The sequence below is a fragment of the Vulpes vulpes genome, chromosome 1, assembly GCF_048418805.1.
Source record: "Vulpes vulpes isolate BD-2025 chromosome 1, VulVul3, whole genome shotgun sequence".
In the NCBI taxonomy this organism is placed as follows: Eukaryota; Metazoa; Chordata; class Mammalia; order Carnivora; family Canidae; genus Vulpes; species Vulpes vulpes.
This window is the reverse complement of record NC_132780.1, coordinates 34,792,799-34,817,541: the sequence shown is the minus strand read 5'-3', so window position 1 is coordinate 34,817,541 and position 24,743 is coordinate 34,792,799. Positions and strand designations below refer to the sequence as shown.

General features: G+C 38.5%; 1 protein-coding gene across 30 annotated transcripts in view; it reads left to right on the top strand.

Annotated features, from left to right (window-relative positions):
* TRPM3 (transient receptor potential cation channel subfamily M member 3) overlaps positions 1-24,743 on the top strand; it is an 862,465-nt gene that overhangs the window by 677,557 nt on the left and 160,165 nt on the right. For all 30 annotated transcript variants that reach the window (XM_072762579.1, XM_072762569.1, XM_072762536.1 and 27 more), the window contains one exon: positions 10,220-10,394. In XM_072762579.1, the coding sequence (XP_072618680.1) occupies positions 10,220-10,394 (175 nt within the window). The remainder of the gene's footprint in view (positions 1-10,219; positions 10,395-24,743) is intronic.

The following is a 24,743-nucleotide window of genomic DNA, read 5'->3' as shown; positions in this document are numbered from 1 at the left end:
TTATTCCCGTCCCTGCCCAAGGTCTAGACCCCAGACTCTATACATTTTAATTTTTGTTTTACTTCACAAGTATTTAAACTACCTTCTATGTTTGAGGCACTTTGGAAACCAGGATATTGCCTAAGGGAGGAAGAGGGGTTCTATTCCAAGAATTTTAAAATTTAGTGGATGAAACTTTCATGAAAGCAAGACAGAATAAAATACCTGCCAAAAATTATGTAAAAGAAAAACAAATCCACAATGGACTGCAAAGGAATAAATGATTAATACTACCCAAGGGAGCTAGGAAGTGCCTCAGGAAGTAGTAATGTTTGAACTGGAATTTGGAGATTGAGTTGGGGTCTCTGAGGGGCCACAATATTAGCATCTGTCTTCCTCATCCAAACTCTGAACAATTTGAGAAATTAAAAAAAAAAAGTACTCAATGGGACTCAAAATATCACTTTTTTTGTTGGGCAAGTTAGCAGGTATGGCTTTAAGTCTCTTGGTCAAATGGGCTTGATGGCTCCCCCAAAGAAGGCAGCATTCCACAAGGAGCCTTCACCCCACCCCCACCCCCACCACACATGGCTTTAGGCTCAGGGCCCCTGGAGAAGCTGAGAGACCTCATTCTTCCTCATGAAACCTGGAGTGGGGAGAGATACTCCCTTCTGAAAATTAGGATGGCTAAGAATCCTAGATGGTGGATCACAATAGTCTGATGAGACCAGAGTTAGGGTGAACAGCGGGTTCTTGCGGGAGACAAAGCTGCAGATGAAGGCTGGGGCCAGAACATGGGGAACCCTGCCTGTCACATGAAAGGTGTGGGCTTTTGTCTCTAAGCAACAGGAACCCACTAAAGAAGGCTACAGAAAAGACTGTATTTATGATGATAACTAGCTGGTGATGACTATCGTGGAGGCTGGGAAATTAGTCAGGAAGTACTTCTAGTAGTCCACAGGAATGAGCCTACCAATGAGCATAGAAACTGGGCATTTAGAATAACTTAATGAGGATTTAAATCAGATCTCAGTGCCCTGGAGCTCAGGCCAGTTGATTGAGGGAAATTGCTTGTGTCACAAAACATCTAAAACTTTCTGGGGAAATTAATTACATTATCATTTAACCCATAAGAAATAAGGAGATAACCTGATGGTAATTCAGTGTCCTCCCTTTCCTGCCTGCCTTCTATGCCTCAAGTTTTAGTGAGCAACTACTACATGTACAGCACTGTATGGCATGCAGGGAATACGAAGACAAACCTACCTAAATAGAGAAAAGAGGTGCTCAAAACATGTAATCAATGAGACAAAACTTCAAGAGAGAGGAAAGGTACTATGAGAATGGTTTTATTTATAACAAAGTAATTGATGGACACATTTATAAAGACATATTCATTGACCTGGGCTTTTAGAAAAAGCAAATGCTATGAGGAATCACAAGTGAGGATGGTTACTTCTGCCTGGTGGGGTAAGAGGGGAAGGGGCTCAGGAAGATTTGTCATTGAGCCTGGGAATTGCAGATGAGTGTGAGTTCCTCACACAGAGTCAGAAAGACCATTCCTTAAAGAGAGAAAGACCTTTTCACACTTTCACATTTGGGGCAGGAAGAAGTAATTGCAGCCTGTCTCAGCTAGTACAAAGAGGTTTTTGGAGGAAGGGCAAATTAACATACATGCTGCCATTTTGCCATTACCTGCAACCTTTCTCTTTCCTACCATCTACCTCTCCCCCCTCTATCCTCCCTCCACTGTGGGCTAGATCTTTCCATGTTTTGTTCAATCCACAATTCCCTGGGCTGCTCTGCTGCCTGCTAATTCCATCAAGAAGCCAAAGGAACTTGTTTGGGCTGTGGACCTAGATCCTGGCACATTTATAGGGGAGGATAGACAAAGTATTATAAAGTAAAATGAGTTAGGACCACTCTGATTACCTTCTATTTGAGAAGGCAAGGGGTGCTTTTTGATGTGGTTTTTGAACAGACGAGAAACCAAGAAGCCTGTAGCTTTGTTTGGGCGAGTTTTCTTGTAGACTTAGATCAATTACATTAAAACATTCAGCCGGCAAACAATGCCCCTCAAAGAAAATGCTGGCTCTTTCCTTTTATGAAAGTAATACTTGCACCACAGCCCATGGGATTGGCTATTCCCTTTCTATTGAAATGATTCACATAGAATGTTCCTTGAATGTCTTGGTAATAGGCAAACACTAATAGCAGGATATTTCAATCAGAACTGGTTGGCCATAAGGGAATAACTGTTTCTCATTGACTAAGTCAAAAGCCAAGTTACTTTATTAGCATATAATATACTTGGAGTCAGTTTATGGGTTTTGTTATTTGGCATTTGCATCTTTGTCCAACCCACAGAACTCAAAAAGCCCTTCCAAGCTGGTTGAAGTACTAAGGAGAGGCTCATGGTAGAAGGCATTTGGGGAGTGATAGAAAAAGTCACCTAGTAACTTCCCTTCCCTTCACCTACCCCAAAAAAGAAAGTTTTAGCCTTTTGGATACAAGGAAAAAAAATTGTCTTCCTAAGCATATTATTGGGCTGTATGGGACAACATTCAAACTTTGGAAAAATATGTTTCAAATTATTTGTCAGAGCCTCTTTTGGTTTAAACATATGAAATGCATTTATTTTTCTTTCATCCTCATGAATATTTATGTGTATTTAAAGTAGAAATCTTTTATAAGCTTAATAAATATAAATAAGCATCTTTATATTTGCTTTTGTTTAACCATATGGTTCTTAAGTGCCAGACTCCTCTTTTCTAAGTGTTTTAAAAATAATGACTAATTGTAAATAATATCTCTCTCTCTCTCTCTCTCTCTCAATCTCTGTCTCTCTCTCCTGCACACACACACACACACACACACACACACACACACATATACACAGGCCTCTCCCTCCCTCTCAGGCCACATGATCTCTTCTCTGTGGTACTCTCTGCCCCTTCCTTTCTTCCTGCATCCAGTCTTCTTTACTTTTTTAATCACCCTTCATGATCCCACCAGAGCCATGGCTCATAGAGGCTTCACTCCCCACCAATCCACTCTCCAGTTACTCACTTCAGGCCTGAGGGTTTCCACTCCAATTTCAGGAAGCCCGATGTGGCCCACTGCAAGTCTGGAATCCACCTCTAGTCCAGTAAGCTTTGAAAGAAGCCAAGTAAGGCCAACCTTCTGTGGACAGGTCAATTCTCCAATAGGGAAGCGTAACATGGAGGACATGACAGGTGTTTCCAGGACACATACTACAGTCACCTCTTTGGATGGCCTACAGGTACCTCATTTAATCCACTCATCCACCCTCCCAGTCTGTCCTTTGCCTTCTGATTGCCAGATAGAAAATCAAAACAAGACAATCTCCAAATTGAAAGCCAGTCGGTGGGAGCTAGTACAGCATTCCTATGAAAACACTGGTAGCATTGATAATGCACAAAATAGATTAGCTCAACAGTATTGAAAACAAGCTGGACAAAAAGAGATTTTCCATATTAGTTTGATAGATTTTACATTCTCTGTCCCCAGGAAAGGAAATGCTATATCATCAACTTTAAATCACTTATCACTAAGAGAGGCATTCATATTATTTCAAACTCTGTATCTTTAATGTCTTACAACCATCTATCTCTAGCCAAATTTGCTGAGATTTTAAATAGCAAGATAAAATACACATGTGTGTTGATTCTGGCATATTGGCATTAGCTATAAATGGGAAGGACTGTATATGGAGGGGACCCATTAAGTTAAATATCAGTAAAGGAGTTGCCATAGGAATTGGTGATAACAGGAAAAGACATTTAAGAAATTCACATTATTTTCACCTAAAGCAGGGGGAAAGTCCTAAAGGGAATTGGAAATTTATACTTTGGGAAGTCCCAATCTTAGGGAAAGACCCCAACCATCTTTCCAAGAACTTCCTTCCCACTTGAGCACCATAAGTATCCAGAAGCGAAGCATCTTGTTGCATGTGGCTTTATTTTCACTGCCTAATAGTTTGTCTGGTACTTTATACTCCAAATGCTTCCCTAAGCATCAATTTAGGTGCAGAATTATAGTGACAGACGTTATAGTAATTTATAATGACACAAAGGAGTGGTCTGCAGTGGGTTTGGCATTCACCAATTGGTTATATCACTTGGATTCACTAAAAGATAATTGGGTTTATTACCCATTTCCAAGTAAGGCCATTCTATTGTCTTGAATAGATTGTATATTCTACCTCTAAAACATGAAGGTCATATCTAAAACATCTGCTTCCACAGAAAACTGAAAGATCATCTTTTCAGAAGAAGAAAAAATGTTTGCTTATGTCATACCTTAGATATTTTTTTCTTATGTTGTTCCCTAGATATTTTCTTAGGCTCACTCTATTCTTTGATAGCTTGAAGATTTCCAATTGAGTTTCCTTTTGCAAAGTACAGCATACTAAAGTATTCTGTCTCTGGACAATAATATTCTATAGCTGTATCTGCATATTCATGTGCTATGAATCTTTCTAATTATAAGAAGCACCTTGAACTTAATAAACAAGAATAGTTTTGAGTGTCATCAGTTGCGCACTGTGATTACCAGATTTATGTACTTTCCATAAATCTATCCACAATTTCTCTGATCATAGAAGAGACGTACTAAATAGATAAGAGGGGGAATCCCTGAATGGCTCAATGGTTGAGTGCCTGCCTTCCATCCAGGGCATGATCCTGGAGTCCCAGGATTAATTCCCCCATCGGGCTTCCTGCATGGAGCCTGCTTCTCCCTCTGCCTGTGTCTCTGCATTTCTGTCTCTCTCTCTCTCTCTCTCTCTGTGTCTCTCATGAATAAATAAATAAAATCTTTTTAAAAAATAGGTAAGAATATCAAGAATGTCATTCTGAAACTATTGGTTGAAAGTTGTGTATTATGCAAACTTCAGCCATTACTTCTCAAGTGGGTAGCAAATTGGTGTCCATTAAAATGAGGCAAACAACTTACTGCTTCTCTTCCCATCACTATAGTAATTGCTAATGCCTCCCCATGTCCGTGCAAGGTTCTGTTTGAAAAATGCAAAATCTTGGGTAGTTGTTGAGTTTTTATGGCCTTGTTATGTAGTCCAAATGCAGGAAATAGTGACCAGTATTCCCTTGGTAGAGTCGACCATTGAACCAAAGACTGGGCTATTCAAGTGAGAAGCTGGATGAAGGGAACATGTTCAATGCTTTATAACTTTATGCAAATTTTAATTATGCAACTTTAAAGTCATGAAACATATACTGGTAAAGTCTTACCATATTCGTAACTTCAAAGCATATGAATTCTCCACACAAACTAGCAAATCATCAAGAATCACATAATCCCAGTGCTGCAAAGCCAATGTATTAACTGTGTTCATGTTGTTGCCACACAACTTTGGGGGCTTGACAGAAATGCCCACCCACCATTGACAGTCTCAGTCTTGAATGCATTCTTTAGGAAATCATCTCTCACAGAAAGTTTGAATTTCCTTTCTAAATGGCCTCTACTGTAATAATCACATGATCTGAGGCCTAGGTCATTATGGCCTACCTATATAATCAAGCCTCTATGCTCCATCTTCATGTAAATGTGAACCATTTCCCAACAGCAAATATATTACTCCTTAGGCCCATAGGCATTTTAGATCATATATAGTGATGTTGACATAAAACTAAAGTGTTAATTTACTTGGATCAAAATTATCATGTTATCCAGGCATTTTACTACAATAGACCGAATATTTTTACAAGTGCCTGAACTGATCATAGATGATGATCTTATGTCAGCAGAAATAAAGAGAGAAAGAAAGAGGAGAAGCCTTTTGGAATTTTAAGACATTCTTCTATTCCTGCTACCTCCCTTCCCCACAACACCCAACTCAGTTTTTACTTAAGCCAATTTTGACACTTTCTGCCTTTTGAGAGCCCAGGTTAAAGTACATAGCAGTCAGAACAAAAATGTGACAAGAGTCTAAGAGGTTATCTTCTGCAAAGAACAATTAATTGGGGTTCGACTTGCAATTTGAAAGCCCTATGTCAACCTGGAACCTTGTAGAATGTTGCTGTTAAATCCATTATCCCAGCCCACAGTTTTGAAGGTTATGCTTCCAGTTCCAACATTGCAAAAGCTCAAGAGTGTGGCAAACATCTTGCCTCTTCCTGCTTAAGCAACTCTACATTACTGTAAAATTAAATTCTAATGGAAATCTCTGAGAACTACTGAAAGCCATTGGTTATGGTAGAAAACGAAAAATTATAACTAAGGAATTAACCTATTTTTCCCCAAAAGCACAGGAAATATATTCACACACACCACAAAAGTCCCTGGAGGGCACTAGATAAAATGAAAAAAGTTTCCTGAATAATAGAGATATTTTTTTAAGACTGTAAATATGAACAACTATTTTTTTTTGTTGTTGTGAATGGCTAGTAGGTTTAGCTGAACATGGTTTAAATTTGCAATTATCTTCAAAAGGATTTACATTTATTTTGTTTGGGGCATGAAGAAAATAGTATTGGGCCGTGTGAATCAAGCTAATATGTAGTAGAGTCCAGAAAGAAAAATGTTTTATGTCATTAATAGAAAATATACTGTTCTTGATATTTTAAAAAGCTTTTTCTTTACTAATGAAGTCATAGGCCACAGATTCTATTTTTATATTTGTGACTTTCTCTAGGGCATCTTTGATATCCTGTGTCCAAAACATAACTTAGAAACTAACGTGTGAACAGAAGAAATAAAGAAAAATAAGAGAGAAACCGAAGGGAAGAGTGATATCCTACAGATAGTATTTATTCTGGAAGTTTAGCCAGTCAGTGGACAGCAATAGTATGATATAATTCCCTTGGGCATAGAGTTTCTTTTGAAAATCCATTCTAGAACTTCTTTCACAGGCCTCAGTGAGCTTCATAAAACAGCACAAACTGATGCTCTATGCAGCTATAACAATATGCTTAATTTAGGGTAAAATTTTGTAAAGGGTCCATTTGCAGGTTTTACATGAATCACTTTCAAAGATCCATAAAGTCTTGAAATGGAATACAAACATTTTTGTGACTATCCACATATGTGTTTATTTTTCTGGAGAAAGGGTCACTAGCTTTCATCAGATTTACAAATGTATTCAGAGATCCTTGTCTCCAAAAAAATAGGCCATGAACCACTGCTTTCATTCATTACTATTTGATATCATTTCTTTGCTCAGAAACAAAGGCTGTGTGTGTGTGTGTGTGTGTGTGTGTGTGTGTGTGTCCTGACAGAAAGACTTAATATTACCATATTGTGACAGGTTTAGTGTCATAGAGCATGATATTTTTAGATATAGCCTCGTGCTCTACTTCCCATAACTAAGAAATTCAAAAGTACTTTTTATTTTAGACTATAAGGGCTTTTATTATCTATGGAACAAATTTCCATGTATTATCACTGTAGGAAATGGGAGAGAATTTGGAAGCCAGATATATTCAGTATTTTTGAAAAGGGAGATGATATCTTGATAGTTCTTTCAATTTTTACCACTAGATCTTTTTTTTTTTTAATTTTTTATTTATTTATGATAGTCACACACACAGAGAGAGAGAGAGAGAGACAGAGACAGAGACACAGGCTCCATGCACCGGGAACCCGACGTGGGATTCGATCCCGGGAATCCAGGATCGCGCCCTGGGCCAAAGGCAGGCGCCAAACCGCTGCGCCACCCAGGGATCCCCACCACTAGATCTTAATAATAATATAAATTAATGTAGTTGTTTTCATCCTTTAAGTGATAATGGCTTCATTCCAAATATAGGAAATTTGATAATCTAAAATGTCTCTGTGTTTCTAGGGGTTACAACAATTTGGTGCATTAATAAATACATTGATATGAAATGATTAGACAGTTTATTGCTCTCAACTCATCCTATGAAACTTGATCCTTTGCACCTCTGTATCCTTTCAAAGGGAAGAGAGGCTTCCAGCCATCTTGCTTATTGTCTGATAGATTGCAGATCACTGGAAATTCAGGAAGGCCCATTCTAGGACTTCTCCATGAGAACATTGAGTGGATCACAGTTGGTCTGTGAGTTGGAGTAAAGATCCCACTGACAGAATCAATGCTCAAGACCAGAATTTGGCAAAGGGCTCTCTTGGAAGAACCTAGAAATAAGTCTCAACATACCATTTGGTATAAAAATGTCCTTTGTTGGGAATATAGTTCTAAAACCCTTGTTCATATTGTTTTGATTACCTTTATGTTCTTACCAGAGGACAATAAATGCTGTGGGATTGTTTTTATTTAAAAAAAAAAACAGCAAGTACAGTGCAATGTTCCTTGATATGCAACAATACGACAGCACGCACTCAAGCAAGGAAAAGGGGAAAATTAGATGGCATAGTTCTTTGGGGAATACCTCATAAAAGAATTTGAAACATTGGAGTAGAGACTCTTTTTCAAGGCATATTAAAATAGTGATCCACATAGGGGTGGGTATGTCATATGTCAGCAAGTTGTCTTCCAGAAGAAGTGTGTTGTATTAACATTTCAAGTTAGCCCTTAGTTTTCAAAGAGCCTTTCAACAGGAATTTCTTTAATCCTCATAATCAGCAGTGGGGAAAATATTTCCTTCATAGACACGTAGAATTTTAAAGTGACATTTTGCCTGAATCATTAAGGGTTTTTGGGCCAAAGAGGAGCTGCTTTGACCTTTCACTTCCCTCTCCTTGGACTTGAAGGGGTAATTCTCAAAACTTCTCCATCCACAGAAACATTGGATGGCATCACAGGTCATCCCTCTCCTCTGATTCCTTCTGCAGTACAAAAAAGAAATCTTGGGACCCCCAATCGTCATTTTCTTACATTTTTAAAACATTGATTTTTGTGTAACTGACATTTTGGATCATTCCTTTAAGATGAAAATGAAACCATGAAAAACATTGACTTAGGAAATAAAAGGCCCCAGAATACCGATACACTGTAGAAGTGTAACAGGTCACCCAAGTCAAATACAATCTCTTATTAATGGAACAAGAAAGCAAACCTCCAACTATTATTTCTCACAGGACAGCAGTTTCTGGATGAAAGAAAAAAAAAACACAGCAGGAGGGGAAAGGGGAAAAACTGGGATGGCTAAAGGCCTTTTTTGTTTTTTTTTAGTTCATATTTACAGAAGTGGTACAGAATCTTGATTATTTGTTTTTTAAGTTAACTGCTCAGTAAAAAGCCATCTCATTTTTATGGTACTGGTCAATTCCTTAATTGTTCTGGGAAGGTGAAGAGTGAGAAAATGCAGTGTGATACCAAAATAAGCAAGAGAAGTGACTCAATGAACTATGATGACACTTGAGAGGTTGCTCGAAAATGCGCTTCATTTCTTTTTCATCACATCTCTCAGGGGCGAGAGACATTAATATTCCTCTCTAATATGTTAGGTCAAACCATGTGTGAGTGCTGGCATTAGGGGAATTTTTACATCTTCTAGCTCACCATTAATAGCTTAAATTCTTTAGAAAACGTCTGTGACACCCCCTGAATTCAACAACTGTTTCCGGACCACCCCTTATGTGCTTGGTGGCACCTTGCTCAGTGGTAAATGACACAGTAATGGCAACTAGCAGGTGGCAGATGGCAGGTGCCACATCTACTGTGTTCTTTATCATGACTGTTAAGCTGTTAAGAACCAATAATCAAGCTGATCATTTATGGTCACTTATAGATAGACCCTAATGCAGCCAATAGTTGACTTGACAAGTGCAAACCTGCCCCCAGTTGTCTCGAATAGTCTTTGACTTTTAAAGAGAACCATTCAGATGTTTTCTCAGCACTGTGATGATGTCAAGGATCCAGCCCATTTTAAATTCCCATTTTTTGTATAAGAAACTGAACCACTGGGTTCATGTGAGACTTGGTTAAAAAGTCTTTTGGCTGCTGGCTCAGGGCTTCATCTACTAACCAATTCCTTTCTCTCCCTCCTCACCCTATGCACCCCCTATCCCTGTAAACTATGGCAGTGGATGCCATCCCTGGCCCCAGCACTGTGGGAGCTCTGGGGAGAGGGCAAAATCACATAGACTCTCTGGTGGGAAGATTCTGCTAGAGGATGTTGTATAAAATTTTTGCTCCATATTTTATCCCTTCATATGTTGTTATCTCCCCCTTGCTCAGTAATTTTAGTTTGTGCTTTTTGTTCCCCTTTTTGTTTCTTTGGTTTGCTGGCTTTGTGTTCTTTTCTCTTTTTTTTCCTTTTCTTTTCCTTTTTTCATGCAGGAATCGGTCAAGGCGTTCCGGTGGTGGCGCTCATTGTGGAAGGAGGACCCAATGTGATCTCAATTGTCTTGGAGTACCTTCGAGACACCCCTCCCGTGCCAGTTGTTGTCTGTGATGGGAGTGGACGGGCATCGGACATCCTGGCTTTTGGGCATAAATATTCAGAAGAAGGCGGGTAGGTAATTTGTCAGGCCCTGTAAGAGACCTTTGAGTACAAAGCCTGTGTGCCAAGCTTGGGAAGATGATATCAGTTGATTGGGATGTTTGGTATGGGAAGGTGCTGGGGAAGAGCAGGGGAACATATTATAAATGTCTAAATGTCCTAAATGAGAAATTCCATGAAAGCTCCAGTAGACCAGTCTTATAAAGACAAAAGGAAAGGAGGAGGTTATAGGACTTGGTGTCCTTTCTCTTCATTTCTTCTCTTTTTTCCTCCTCCCACTAAGGAGAAGCAGGGACTGGGTTTTAACACATAAAGCAAAGCTAACCTGGATCATATAGTTCAGGTTAGTACCTTGGGAGAGGCTGGGACATATAGCTTCACTGAACTGCTGCAGGTTTACAAAGGCCAAACATTTATAAGACCTTTTGGTGGCCCGTGTTGCCAAATCCCCCTAGATTCGCTTAGAAAGCAGAGCCACTAACCCCTCTAGTCCTCTGTACACCCTTCCTGGACTCCTCGCCCTTCCCATGCACTTTCCTTGGTCTATATATTCCCCATTGCTACTTTCAACAATCCAAAGTCCCAGCCCCAAGGAGGACTTCCCTTCCCATACTTCCCTGCCAGTCTGAGTTCTCTCCTGATGAATAGTAAAATCCAAGCACTCCTGCATATTATTAGATCAAAGTAAGTCATCCCAAGGCATGAATGTGTGAGGAGAAAAACTCAGGAGGAGTCATTGAATTTTTTTTAAATGTTGTAAAAAGTTTTATTTAAAAAAAAAAATGTTTAAGAAAGTTTTTTATCTCTATACCCAACATGGGGCTCAAACTCACAACCCTGAGATTAAGAGTCACATGCTCTTCTGACTGAGCCAGGCAGGCATCCCAAGTCATTGAATTTTTAAATAAGGAACTTCCTGACCTAATCAATTCTCCTAACACATGAAACTGGTGGGAGAAAGGAGCCCCGAAGGAAATGGGACCTTTTATTCATCCCTTTTACAAACATACACAAAGTGGCTCCTGGGTGCCATGCACTGAGATGGGAAAAAGCATAACAACTATTCCTACCCTCAAAGAGCTCATAGAAAGTCTGTAAGTAGGCCACTATGTAATGATAATAGAGAGCAATCAGTGAGCCTGCCGACTGCAGGACATGCCCTCCTCCACCTGTCTGCCAGGCAGCCCAGCAGCGCTCCAGGTGCGCCGTTAACACAGACCCTTCTCTGGTAAGTGTGTGAACCTAAAGCGGCAAAGGGGGCGTAGGAAAGTCACCAGCCCTCCAGGTAACATTGCAAACAGTTAAAGTGATTTCAGGCCTGTGAAAGCTATTGATATGAAAACAAAAAAAACAAAAAATAAATAAATTTTTAAAAAAACCAATATTGCTAAGCATGAAATTGGAGTTTGCTTCCTGGCAAATATAAATTACTTTTATCTTTTCCTTTCATTGTAAATATTGGTTTGTTCTATAGCTAGAAAACTGAAAAGAACATTTGCCCAAAGCCTTCATGTCGTTTACCAACCAGAGTTCAGGATCCTCAGTTGTTCTTGGCTTTTATTAAAAATTTAGCCATAGTTCTCATCGATTCAAATATAGCAACGTGTTCCTTATTCAAAAATAACTAAAGTACTTATACTGTTTTTAGCTTTGGCTTACTTTTTTTGCCTCCCAGGGCTTGTAATTATTTTATTGTATTTCCGAAAAGTAGAGACAAGGTTGCATTCAGAATGCACATTTCCTTTTCAGAAAATTCATGAAAAGTGAGCATCACATTATTTCAGGTTTCCTAGGTCTGTACACAATGAAGGTCTGAACCCAGGGCCTACTTTTTGTCCTTATTGGGGGTTGTATACTTTGAAAATGTTACAATTTTCCAATTCTTCCTGCTTCTGTTTTTTATACAGGGGAAATGTTACACGTTTTAGAGCTTGGGTGGGGTGGGAGGGTGTGTCTGTATTATTTAAGCTAGGGGACAGATACACAGGGCAGTTATGTGCTTCCCCAAGGCCACATGGCCCAGGATCTTGTGCCAGGATTCTTTCTGGTCTATTATAAAAATTCACTGAAATGGATTTTGTGGTATGTGCCTTTGTGTTTCTTATATAGTACTTCAATGATACTGTCTTTTAATACAAGTGCACTTAAGTTTCCTTCAGCTTCCCCTTTGCACTATAATTTCTAAATTTTTTGTATTATTCCATGTATTCTCAAAAGATAAAATCAATGCATTCCTGGTGGTAAACCAACGTCCAAGCTGACCAAAGTGGGTTCCTTTCCCCAACCCTTTTTTTTTAAGATTTTTTTTAAAGTTCTTATTTAAATTCCAGTTAGTTAACACATAGTATAATATTAGTTTCAGGCATCATGTGGATTCTTTTTCTTCCCCTGACACAGACACAAATTAAGAGTCAGAAGTATGCCCTTTTAACTCTAATGAGCGATTTTACTTTTAAAATGAAAGTTTAGTTTTAGTTATGGTTATTTTATGACTAAAATACACAAAATCTCTCTTTTTTTTTTTTTAAGATTTTATTTATTTAGTCAGGAGAGAGGCAGAGACAAAGGCAGAAGGAGAAGTAGGCTCCCTGGATCACGCCCTGAGCTAAAGGCAGCCACTCAATCACTGAGCCACCCAGGTGCCCTGCAAAAGCATAATCTATATAAGATCTTTGCAAACACACAAACCATAGTTGATTTTCAAAGAACCCAAAGGCATGCAGATAACTAGCATGATGATAAAGAATTGAGTTATAATTTCTTATGTTGGGAATTATTAAAATTAAAACTTTAAAAATTTTAAGAAACGTTTAGAAAGTTAGGAAAATTGAAACTCCAAGAGAAGCTTTGTATTGAGAAGCTTTGTATCTGTCAATCCAAATATATAAGTCTACATTTATTTATTTTATATGGTATTATAATAAAACTATGCTCTTGCTCCATGAGAGGAATTATAAATTTATCATGATCAAATGAATCCATGGCGTTTCTCTGGATCATCTGAATAACTGCCAGAATTAATCATGTTTATTTAGCTTGAGTAAGAATTTGTCTGGCCACACATGTGCAGCCAATTTAAAAAAGCATTTCCAAAGAATATTATTTTGCAGGAGTGTGTTTTCTCTATGCTGAAAAAAACAAAAACAAACAAAAATGAGCCTATTTTAGACTTTCTTCACCAAGATTTTCTTCTTCAAGTTCTAAAAAATCCAACAAAGTTGGGATATGTTTCACTAAAAATAAATATCAATGTATAACTATATGTTCACATAAACAAATCTATATAAATAAATGAGTGTAGTTGTACATATAAAATCGATGATAGAAAACACACACACCTTTTTTACGAAACCTGAATCAGAGTTTGTAATCATTGATTTTTACTTTTCAGTTATTTTACTAATTTAAATATATTTTAAAATGTTTTAAACTCATTTACAGATTGTTAAATAAATAATACAGGTCCAAGAACTGTAAATGTGTGTATTCAGCTATAAAGTTTTTCATTTTATAATCTTAAAGGAGTGAATGAAATTTATACACCTTGCATTTTAACTTTTGTGAACTTGATAATTTTGCCTTTAAACTCCCTGTTATTAACCATCTTCCAAGAATATAAATTTGAAAGGGCATCACTATGGAAGCAAATTATAATTGGCAAAACTAATTAACTTTTGTAGATGAGATTATTTGAGGTAGAGGAAGACAGGCCATATCTGTCCCAACACAAATGGGTTTGGATAAACTAGGAGGCATTTGCAATTAAATTCTTACTCTTGCCTTCTCTGTCTCTGCTCCATGGTACATGCTACCCAAAAGAAAGAAATGGCCAAGCTTTCTTATTCCTTTATTGTTGTACTTGATTTTCTATTTCTCACCTGTCATAGTTTAGAATAAGTCACAAGTCACTTTCCCTAACTCATTTCATTCCTTAAAAATATTATCAAAAATTTTTTCTAAACCATGAATGACAAAACACTGAAAACAGAAACAGATTAATACTACCAAAGGGGTATTGGATTTGATTACCTAAGTTTTCAGGTAAAAGATTCCACTTTTTGCTGTTGACCAAGCTGACCAACATCACCCATAGTCAGGAGCACCTTTCAGGCTATAGGTACCTGCAAAGTCAGAGATGGCTTGAAAATTAATAAAGTAAGTCTTAAATTGCAGAGAAACGTGGTCTTGCTCCTCATTTATCAGTGAGAAAGTGCTGCACAGATGAAAAATGTCAGCCTGGAAAAGGCATCTGAATGAATGTTCATTCTGAAATGATGCTCCTTGTTTATCTGGATTTTACTGCTGATCCTTACATTTATTTTAGTGTCTTTTTCCTTGAAAATAATTATCTGGATTTACCCTTTTTAGAGAGACTAGGATAAGAAGCAAAACCTGTAGTAGCAGAAAGCCTTAAAGATCTTAAGGTAGTCTATTGATAACTTTTGGGAAATTATCCATTGAGCAGACATCAATAGATTTTCACATTCTTTTTTTTTTTTTAAGATTTTATTTATTCATGAAAGACGCACACAGAGAGAGGCAGAGACATTGGCAGAGGGAGAAGCAGGCTCCCTGTAGGGAGTCCTATGTGCCCCGACTTTCACATTCTTATGTGTCAGATTTGTGGAGAAACACTGAGGAATGGCCTGCTCTTGAGGCCAGGAATAGATAATATATTTCAAATAAAAAATCTGATTATCAGGGCGCCTCGGTGGCTCGGTGGTTGAGCATCTATCTGCCTTTGGCTCAGGTTGTGATCCCAGAGTCCCAGGATCAAGTCCCATATCGGGCTCCCTGCGGGGAGCCTGCTTCTCCCTCTGCCTATGTCTCTGCCTCTCTCTCTCTCTCTCTGTGTCTCTTATGAATAAATAAAATATTTTTTAATCTGATTATCATCCTTGTTTAAAGGGAGCTTAATAAAGGTCCCTACATTTTCAATTAGCTGAGGCAAAGGCATAAATGGAAGACAAAGTAGAGATGAACAAGGAAAAATATGTTGCGGGGCTTCAAATTATATCACTATATCACAGATGTAACAAAAGTTTGATTCTCTCCAAGTACACCTCAAAATGACCAAAATCAGGAGAGAGTCACCAGAAAACTAGCCATTTTAGAAATCCAGGCGTAGTCTCTTTTCCGTAGGGCCTATCACTCTGTGCCATGGTTACTAATGCTTTCTTCTGCTGCTTAAGATTTCCGTCTAAGGCTGAAGGATGTCACAGCCCTATCATTTGTCTCTATGAGATCTGCTGAAAGAAAGTAATTGATCTCAGTGGTTTGTATCCCAGTATGATTTAGGCATAATTGGAATGTCAAGAGAGAAAGAAGGAAACAAATATCAAGCATACTGACTCCAAGTGTCCATTTCAGTTTTCATTAATTTTATCTTACCTTGTCTCTTTTCCAGAATTTTCTATAAGAGGGCATGTCAAAACTTGATTCTGTTTTGTAACTTCCTCAGAAGGGAAGGAAAGACAGTTGGAAACACGTTGTACAGACAAAGGATACTGGGGGCTTTATTTACAAAAAGTGTTGTTTTTGTCAACTGTTTTCTAAGTTAACATTTATTGAGTGCCTATGCTCTGCATGGAACTTTTAGAGAATGAGCAAGACTTGCCCCTAGCAGAGATTCTATGAGGAAATTAAAACATAGGCATGAATACAGATAACTAGAAGGTCAGGTGTGCTGTGATAAGTGTTTCAAGAGCCCAGAGGACAAAGTATCTGAGTGTGGTATTCCTCCTAAGAATCTATTCAATGGAACAACTATGTTAATTACCCACAAAATGGTAATATAGTGACTCTGTTGCTCCTTTTTCCTTTTCCATCAAAAACTGGATCCAAACTGAGGGTCAGCCTGAATGACCAAGAAAAAGCTAATATTTGGCCCTTTTATGTAACTCAACACAGAAAAAAAAAGAATCAGTCTGCAGAGTATTGAAGGAAGTTAATAAAAGAGATAATTTTATCAGATAGTGTGTATGTGTGTATACATATTATTATGTTGAATTTATATATACCCAAATTTATATATATTTTAATATATTATATTAATATATAAACTTATAATTAATATATCAATATAATATAAATGCATTATAGATAAGTTAGTATATATTTTATGTATTAATATTATATCAATTATATATTATACATTAATATATTTTTATATTATATATTTATATATTGAATTTAAATATTTCAGTTTAATAAAATCAATTTAAATGGCAAATTAATGAAATTATATATGATTATATATATATACACACTAATGCCTATAATTACTAAATTGCAATTTTTATATTGCAATTTTTCCCGTTGTAGAATATATTAAACATATTGCTATGTAGATACCTGTGTCATTGTCTCCCAAGTCTCACAAGGCTAGAGTAGCTTCATTTATTTAGGAAACTTCATAATAATATCCTGATGTCTTCCAGTTTGCTACTTGATCCCTCCATGTTGTGTCAGCATGGAGAGAATGAAGCACTGATTTTAAAACAATTACCTAGCATTCATGGAAGAAAGTATGAGTGAGAGGAAAAGTTTTATTGATCTCAATTGGTTAGTCAGGTCTCCACATTGATTAAATTTGCTTTAGAATTGCTCAGCTCCAAGTTGGGAAAGTGTGGCCTTGAATATAAACAGCAAACATCAGAAAAATACACAGAGCCGCATAATCCATTATGACAAAGAAATCGTTTTTCGGAGAACCACTGCCCACGACTTTTAGACAGCCCATCAATGCCAAGTGAAGATTTCAAAGGATGGATTAACTATGTTCTCTGAGATTTGCTTAGCTAACTTCCTGGCCACTTGTTACACAGAAAACATTCAAAATAGGCGTGTGGTTATCACACTGCAGCATGCCTGAGAATGTTAGGAGACAGCCTCCCCCGAATATTCTTATTCAGTGTACCTGGGATAGGGTGCAGAAACTGCTTGAAACCAAAACCATAGGGATTCTGGGGCCTCTGGCGGGCTCAGTCAATTAAGCATCAGACTCGATTTGGGCTCTGTCGTGACCTCAGGATTTTGAGGTCAAGCCCTGCATAAGGCTCCATACTCAGCAGGGAGTTGCTTGAGATTCTCTCTCCCTCTTTCTCTGCCCCTCTGCCTGCTTGCTGGCTCTCTCGCTTTCTCTCTAAAAAGGCAGTAAATCTTTAAAAAGGAGTCCCGGTGATTCCAACCAGAGTAGTCCATGGTCCATGCCTTCAGAAACTCTAAATGTATATGAATGAACTGTCTTCATACTTCTCTGATGTTTTCAGAAAGAGCTTCCTCACTTTCTGTGCCTCATGTATATGCTCAGCAGACCAGCCCTTGCATTGTTACCACAAGCACTTTGTACCTTCTGCCAAGTTTTGTCTCTGGAACCCAGTTGACTTGAAAAGTTTATTTAGCACTAATCATCTCATTTATTTCTTGATCACAGCTGTTCTTGGTTCCAAACATCTGTTAGACTTGAAAATCCCTCCCTTGAAGGGAAGGAAAGCCACACCACAAAAATACTCATTTTGAAAGGACTGGTAGATTTCTCTGTTCATATTTTTATTTACATGGATTTCTTAAGGGCATTCAGTTCACTTCCTTATTTCTTTTGAAAATTATTTTCTGACTAGTTCAAAATGTATGACCAATTTCAAAAGAGAAAAGAAAAAGAGAATGAGAAATGTAAAGGTGTTTAAAACCAAAATGGTGCTAGTTGTGAATGATGGCTCTCTCTGCTGTTGGAGACACCACTGACAATCATCAAGGCCACTAACTTCCCCATTAGAAATTTTCGGCTCATTTTCCTTTGATTTCATAATTCCAGGAGACAACCATTTAAGATTCCTAATGTCCCACTTACCTGGTAGCATTAATTTCACTTTCTTAGAGCTCTTGGATCCCTTCCCATATGAAACCTCAGAAGTACAATATATAAAAGACAAAATACATGTTTGCTCTGGTGAAGCCAGGGTGGAAGGCCTAGACCAGTGGTTCTTAAGTATTTGTCTTGAATCAAAATCACCTGGAGGGCTTATTAAAAATCAAAGAGCTGGGCTTCATATCAGTTTTTCTAATTCAGTCTGATTGGCCAGCTGATTTGCATTTCCAAGGAGTTCCCAGAAGATGCTGATGCTGTTGATCCAGGGACCATAACTTGAGAACCACTGGGCTAGAGCCCTCCTCTCTCTGCCTGGCTCTCACCCACTAAGGCAGCTGAGCAGCTTTGGAGCACCTCTTCAAATTCTAGGGGCTTCCTTGTGGAACCCAGTTGAAGACCATTAATCCACAGGTCAAGTCCATATTCCTTTGCTTGGTTAGACTCAAGACCTTTTCCATTCTGGCCCCAGCCTCTCTCTAAGACCATCTCAATGAACCTTCCATTCACCAGACAACCAAGCTAAATTGTCCTCCCCACTGCTGCCATATGCCTCTCTGCCTTAGCATGAAATGTACATGTACATTTCCTTCACTGCTTCTACAAGGTAGCTTTCTTTCATGAAAAGAAGTAGCGAGGGCTTTAAAATCCACAAATACATTTTTTTTCACAAATACATTTAAAATGTATCTGAGGGAGCCACAGATAATAAAATGCCCTGGTATTTAATCCCTCTACCTTAGAGGAGATGAATTTTGAATCATCCTGGCTGACATGAGAACCTGCAGCTTCTAGAAATAGAGTGGATTAACATCTCACCCAGGAGTATCATTAATAATAGATAATGTTTGCAGTGTTCTTAATGGACTTCCATTAGAGTCCCCATGCAATTCTCATTGTTGATTACGGACCACAGGATTCATAAAAACTAAATACAACAGTGGCCACCTGCTATAAAAGCTTCTTCCACCAGAGACACACTAAAGATGCATTAAAGTAGCATTCCAAGGTTAACTCACATCTTTATTACTGTTGTCAAGAAAAGTCTCCCTCAACTTCAATAAAGCTTCTTCTTTAATTGTCCTAATTGCTGGACAACTGTCCTGGAGTTGGTCCACCTATTTGTTGCATTTTCTGGGTATATTCAACACAAATTAAATATCCATACATAAGCAGTGACCCCTAAAGTAAGTAGTAAAAGGTCGATTCCTTAAAATTCATGGAAGTCATAGTTCAGTGTCTTGGAGACAAACCTAGAATTTGGAGTTCTTTAGCCCTATGGTATCCTTGGTATTCACCATTTAATAGTATGTTTGAGATCTCATTATCTCTAGCGCAGGGATGACAAATAGATTTCATCTTGAGTGTCAACAACAAACTAGTCCTGGCATCCTAGAATATTGTGTTGAGAATGAGTCTGAGGGCACATTTGGGCTCAGGGGCAAGATTGCTGTGATGGATTAACAATGATGCAAAGAAGGAAATGTACAGTCAACATGCCATGTATGTCTACTTTTATTCTCGACGGAAGACAAAATGTTATAGATAACCCCATATATCACTATCCGGCAATCATCAAATAACACATTGAATTATGAAGCCAAAGGAAAAATAAGAAATTTATCTGCCTAAAAGATGTCTGGTAAATAATATTTCATCAACACTGTGAAGTACATCGGTCTAAACTGTCTGACAAATATGAGTCTCCCTACAGGCATAGTATACAGTATATCAAAAACAAGAGGGTCTTTTTGGGGGATACTGTTTGAGGCTGGACTGTGGGACAGATTAACTGAGCAGTTGTCTATGGATACTTTATAAGAAAGAATAATTTTAAAACAGCAAGGAATTAATCCATCACTAATCCATCTAAAAATAAAATAAAATTATACTTGTTCCAACATCTCATAGAGTAGGATATGGACTTAGAAGGAATCTTTGACAAATTACTTTGGCAGAGAATTGAGATTTACCCCACCCTCTCCCTCACCCCACCCCCTACCCTGCACCTCTGACCCTCTTCCTAAAAGCATACTTGAAAAATTGAAATTAATATTTTTTAAAGCTTATGCATGCAAGAACCTAACCTAAACACTATATGTCATAAGCTCTATAGGGTAGCTGTGATAATTGGCCACATCTAATAGATAAGGAAATTGAGGACAGAGAGATTAAGAAGTTTGCTCAACATCTCACTACTAGGGAATGGTCTGTCCAGGCACATTGGGGTTGGAAGCTAACTAAGCTTCTAGCAGCTACACTGCTGCAATGCCTCTAGGAACTTGAGACTCAATAACTGCAGGAGATTTGCTTGCCCCAGGGCTGAGTTACTCTTAACAACAGCTTTCAGCTTTCTCCCTTCTCTCACATGCCGGTTAACTTCTCTGAATAAATGTTGGACCAACCTTTAAGACATGTCAGTTAAAGAGGTGCCTGTGTTTTTACCTGCCCAAGAAGCTCATACATCTAAGTGCAGCTCTGATTTTCTCTTTAATTGAGGGCCCAAAACAATAAAAATCCAACTATTTCTCTTGCCTGTGTACATGCAATAGTCGTTGATGGGATTTCACTTGGAATGAGCACAGAAGATGTATTTTTCCCTTTAATTTTGGCAGCAGAGAAGCTACCTAACCATGTGGTAGTCCCTGTATTCATTGGCAACACATAACAATTTTTACTCTTGGGCATATTCATAATCAAGAGAAGGAAGGGAGAGAAATTAGAGACACAGCCAACACTGCTGAGGATTTTTCACCTAAATGTCCTGCTAGTTTCTGCCCAAAGAGCTTGGCAACCCTGTTTCCCTCAAGATCATTGCTATCCAGTAGAACTTTCCATGATGATGGAAATGTTCTCTGTGTGTCCAGTCAGATAGCCACTGAGCACTTGAACTATGGCCAGTATGACTGAGGATTTGAATTTTAAATGTACTTAGCTATAATTAATTTAAATCAAATTGCCACATGTGGCTAACAGCTACCATATTGGATAACATAGCTGTAGTATTTCTGTAACTAAGCTCCACCAAATGGGGGGACCCCTTGAGAGTCTGACAGATTTTCAATGTTATTTGACATTGTTCTCTTCGTTTTTTAATTACATTCTTTCATCCAACTAACATTACGTGTTCAGCCATTCAACAAGTCTTTTTTTAAAGATTTATTTAGTTAGTTAGTTTGGAGAGAGAGCACATGAGGTGGGGGAGGAGCAGAGGGGGAGAGAATCTCAAGCAGATTCCCCACTAAGCATGGAGCCCGATATGGGGCTCAATCTCACAACCCTAAGTTCATGAACTGAGCCAAAATCAAGAGTCAAATGCTTAACTGACTGACCCACCCAGGTGCTCCTCAACAAATATTTTTTAGAAGCCTACTATGTTCTAGGCACTGTTCTAGGTACTGGCAAAAACACACCTATCAACAAAATAGACAAAAATATTTGTGATTACAGAACTTACATTATTTTAGCAGGGTTAGAGAGTAAATAGTAATTTAACTTAATAAACACCTTGTATAATGCTTTAGAAAGTGATATGCTATGGGAAAAAAGAAGGGTAAGGGGAATCAAGGTAAGGGTGTAATGGAAAAGCTTCTGTCTTCAGCACCTTGATGAAGACTGAGAAAAGAGAATACTTAAGTAAACTGTGTTGTCCATGCATCCGAGGAGTTAGTCTAGTTAGGATTTTCTTAGGTTAATCTGTCCTTATGAAATGTCACACATAAAATGCCTCGCACAAATCCTGTCTTATGATACTAAGTGCCTCTCTTACAACTCTCAATCTCACTGCACCACCCTCCTCCTGATTCCTTTTGTATGTGTATTGGGATCTTCTGTTTTACCATATCTAGCTCAAGATTCTAGAGTGGATTTTAAAAATTGAAAAAAAAATAAAATAAAGAGAAAGTGAACCAATATGATAAATGCTCCCCATAAGGATGCATCCTTCCCAGTTACAGGCAGCTTCTCCAGGATCATTTTCATTACCTCCCATTGCTAGATAGAACCCTCAGGAAAAGTCCAGGTGAACCACTTTTCTAGGCTACATATTCGGATGAGATGAGAGATATTATTTTCACAGCTCTTAGCTGACAGAAGCCATTTGTATCTGGAGTTTATCCTCAGTAAAAAGTCATGCAAAGTAAGTCCCTATCCATTGCATTCCTTCTGTTGGTCACTTTCCCGTGTCTCATTCACATCTTCCCCAATTTTCTTTTTTTTTTTTAAGATTTTATTTATTCATTTGAGACAAAGACAGCATGAGTGAGGGGATGACACAGAGGGAGAGGAAGAAGTAGACTCCTCCCTGAGCCAGGAACCCAACATGGGGCTGGATCCCAGGATCCAGCAATCCTGAGCCCAGCTGAAGGCAGATGCTTAACCAACTGAGCCACCCAGGTGCCCCATTTTTTTAAAAGATTTCATTTATTTTTTGACAGAGATAGAGAAAACAAGCATGGGAAGTGACAGGGAGAGGGAGAAGCAGACTCCCCACTGAGCAGGGAGCCTGACGTGGGGCTCAATCCCAGGACCCTGGGATCATGACCCAAGCTGAAAACAGATACGTAGCCAACTGAGCCACCCCAGCGCCCCCTTCTCCAACTTTCTATCCAACTAGTGCTTTCTACAAACCATCAGCATCAGTCAGTTCATTACATGTGAGTTTAAAATGAAACATCACTCAACCTAAGAGTTGTTCTGAGGGCTTCTAATTGTCAAACGAAACATTTGTTTGGCTTTTAATTAATTAAAAGGAATATTGGGCATCTGAGAATCTGGGGAGTCACTCTGGGGAAATAGTGGATCCTTGAAATTACATTAGTCTCGGGCTTCTCACACATAAGATACAGAACATCCTGTCTCCAGGATACGACAGAGAAGTCTCCACTTGTATCCAGTCACTAAACAACAAATCACTAACTTCACATAACCACAGTAAGTTGAGGTTAGTATAGTTCATTATCAAAGATTCTTCCTTCCTGATTGTCTTGTCCTCTAAGTTTGGCTCTGGTGCTTTCAGGTATATAATCGTTAGCAAGTTAGTTTCCTGCTGCAGGCTCCAGACTCTTCATCTGCAAAACGGTTGCTTCTAAACTGTGTCATTATGTTATTCCCAAAGCTCAAATCCCTCAGCTGAATTTTCAGATTAGCAGTGTACAGACTCCAGAAATATCAAAAGTTGAGTTGTCATCTTACTGGTGAGGAGAAGCTATTGCAGGGTTTTAAGAGGTAAAAGAATCCTATTTACTTTGTAGAAAGACCATTCAATCAACTGTGTGGAATGGATTAGAGGGGGGATAGAGACAAACCCAATTAGTAGTCTGTTGGTACCATCTGAGTAAGATACGAAAAGGGCCCAAACAAAGGTAGATCAAGAATGATATAAACTGGGGGCATCTGGGTGGCTCCATCTGTTAAGCGTCCAACTCTTGATTCTGGCTCAGGTTATGATCTCGGGGTCATGAGATCAAGCCCCTCATCAAGCTCATTGCTGGACTTGGAGCCTGCTTAAGATTCTCTCTATCCTTCTCCCTCTGCTCCTCCCCCCTTTCTCTCCCTCCCTCTCTCTCTCTCTCTCTCTCTCTCTCTCAAAAAAAAAAAAAAAAAGAATAACATAAACTGGAACAATACTTTAGTAAGTCAAAATTTCTCTCTGGTTTTTGGCAGTTGCTTTGTGACTTTTCTTCTTCAAACAGACTTCAAAGTGTGGTGAGGGCATCAAGAAAATGCCCCCATTGCTCTTGGTGGTGACTCAAAGTGGGCATTAAGGTTGGCCCAAGCATGCACACATTTTAATGAAGATGTCCTTTGCATACTGCATTTAACAGGGAAAAGTACGATGATGGCATCCATGGAAAAAAGGCTTCGGCCAGGTGCCCAAGGCCAAAAAGAAATACCTGGTACATAGTACACACTAAATAAATGTAGACAGGCTGCTGATTCGAGAATATTTGAATCAGAAAATATTTACAGGTACAACACTTCAGATCAGCGATAACATTTTGAAAATACTTCTGAGTGTTTAGACTATCACTTTTAAAGAAAATGGTGATTCTCATCATCAGCTATTAAAAGAAAAAATGCTGAGTAAGACAGCTGAGGCAGTTTAATTAAACTGTGGAAAAGATCGGTGCTTTATCACATCTCATCTGAACAGAACCACGTGATGAATTTGCTGGTCTCCAAGATGACCACAATCAATATATTCCCTCTCTGCAATTTCCTACTTTCCTTCCACCAAGAGCTGGAGTCTGTTCCCTCCCTCCTCTTGAATCTGGGCTGCTCTTAGTGACTTGTTGGGTTCATTGAATGTAAGGAAATGACATTCTGGGACTTCTGAGGTTAAATCAGAAGTCTTGAAGTTTTTGCCTGGGCCTCTTCAAACTCTCTCTTCGAGTCTTCAATTTGAGAGAAGCCAGCTGCCGTGTAAGAAGTCCATCCACTGTGCAACTAGTATTGTTTGTTGAATAAGTAAATAAATAGGTGTGCAGATGTTT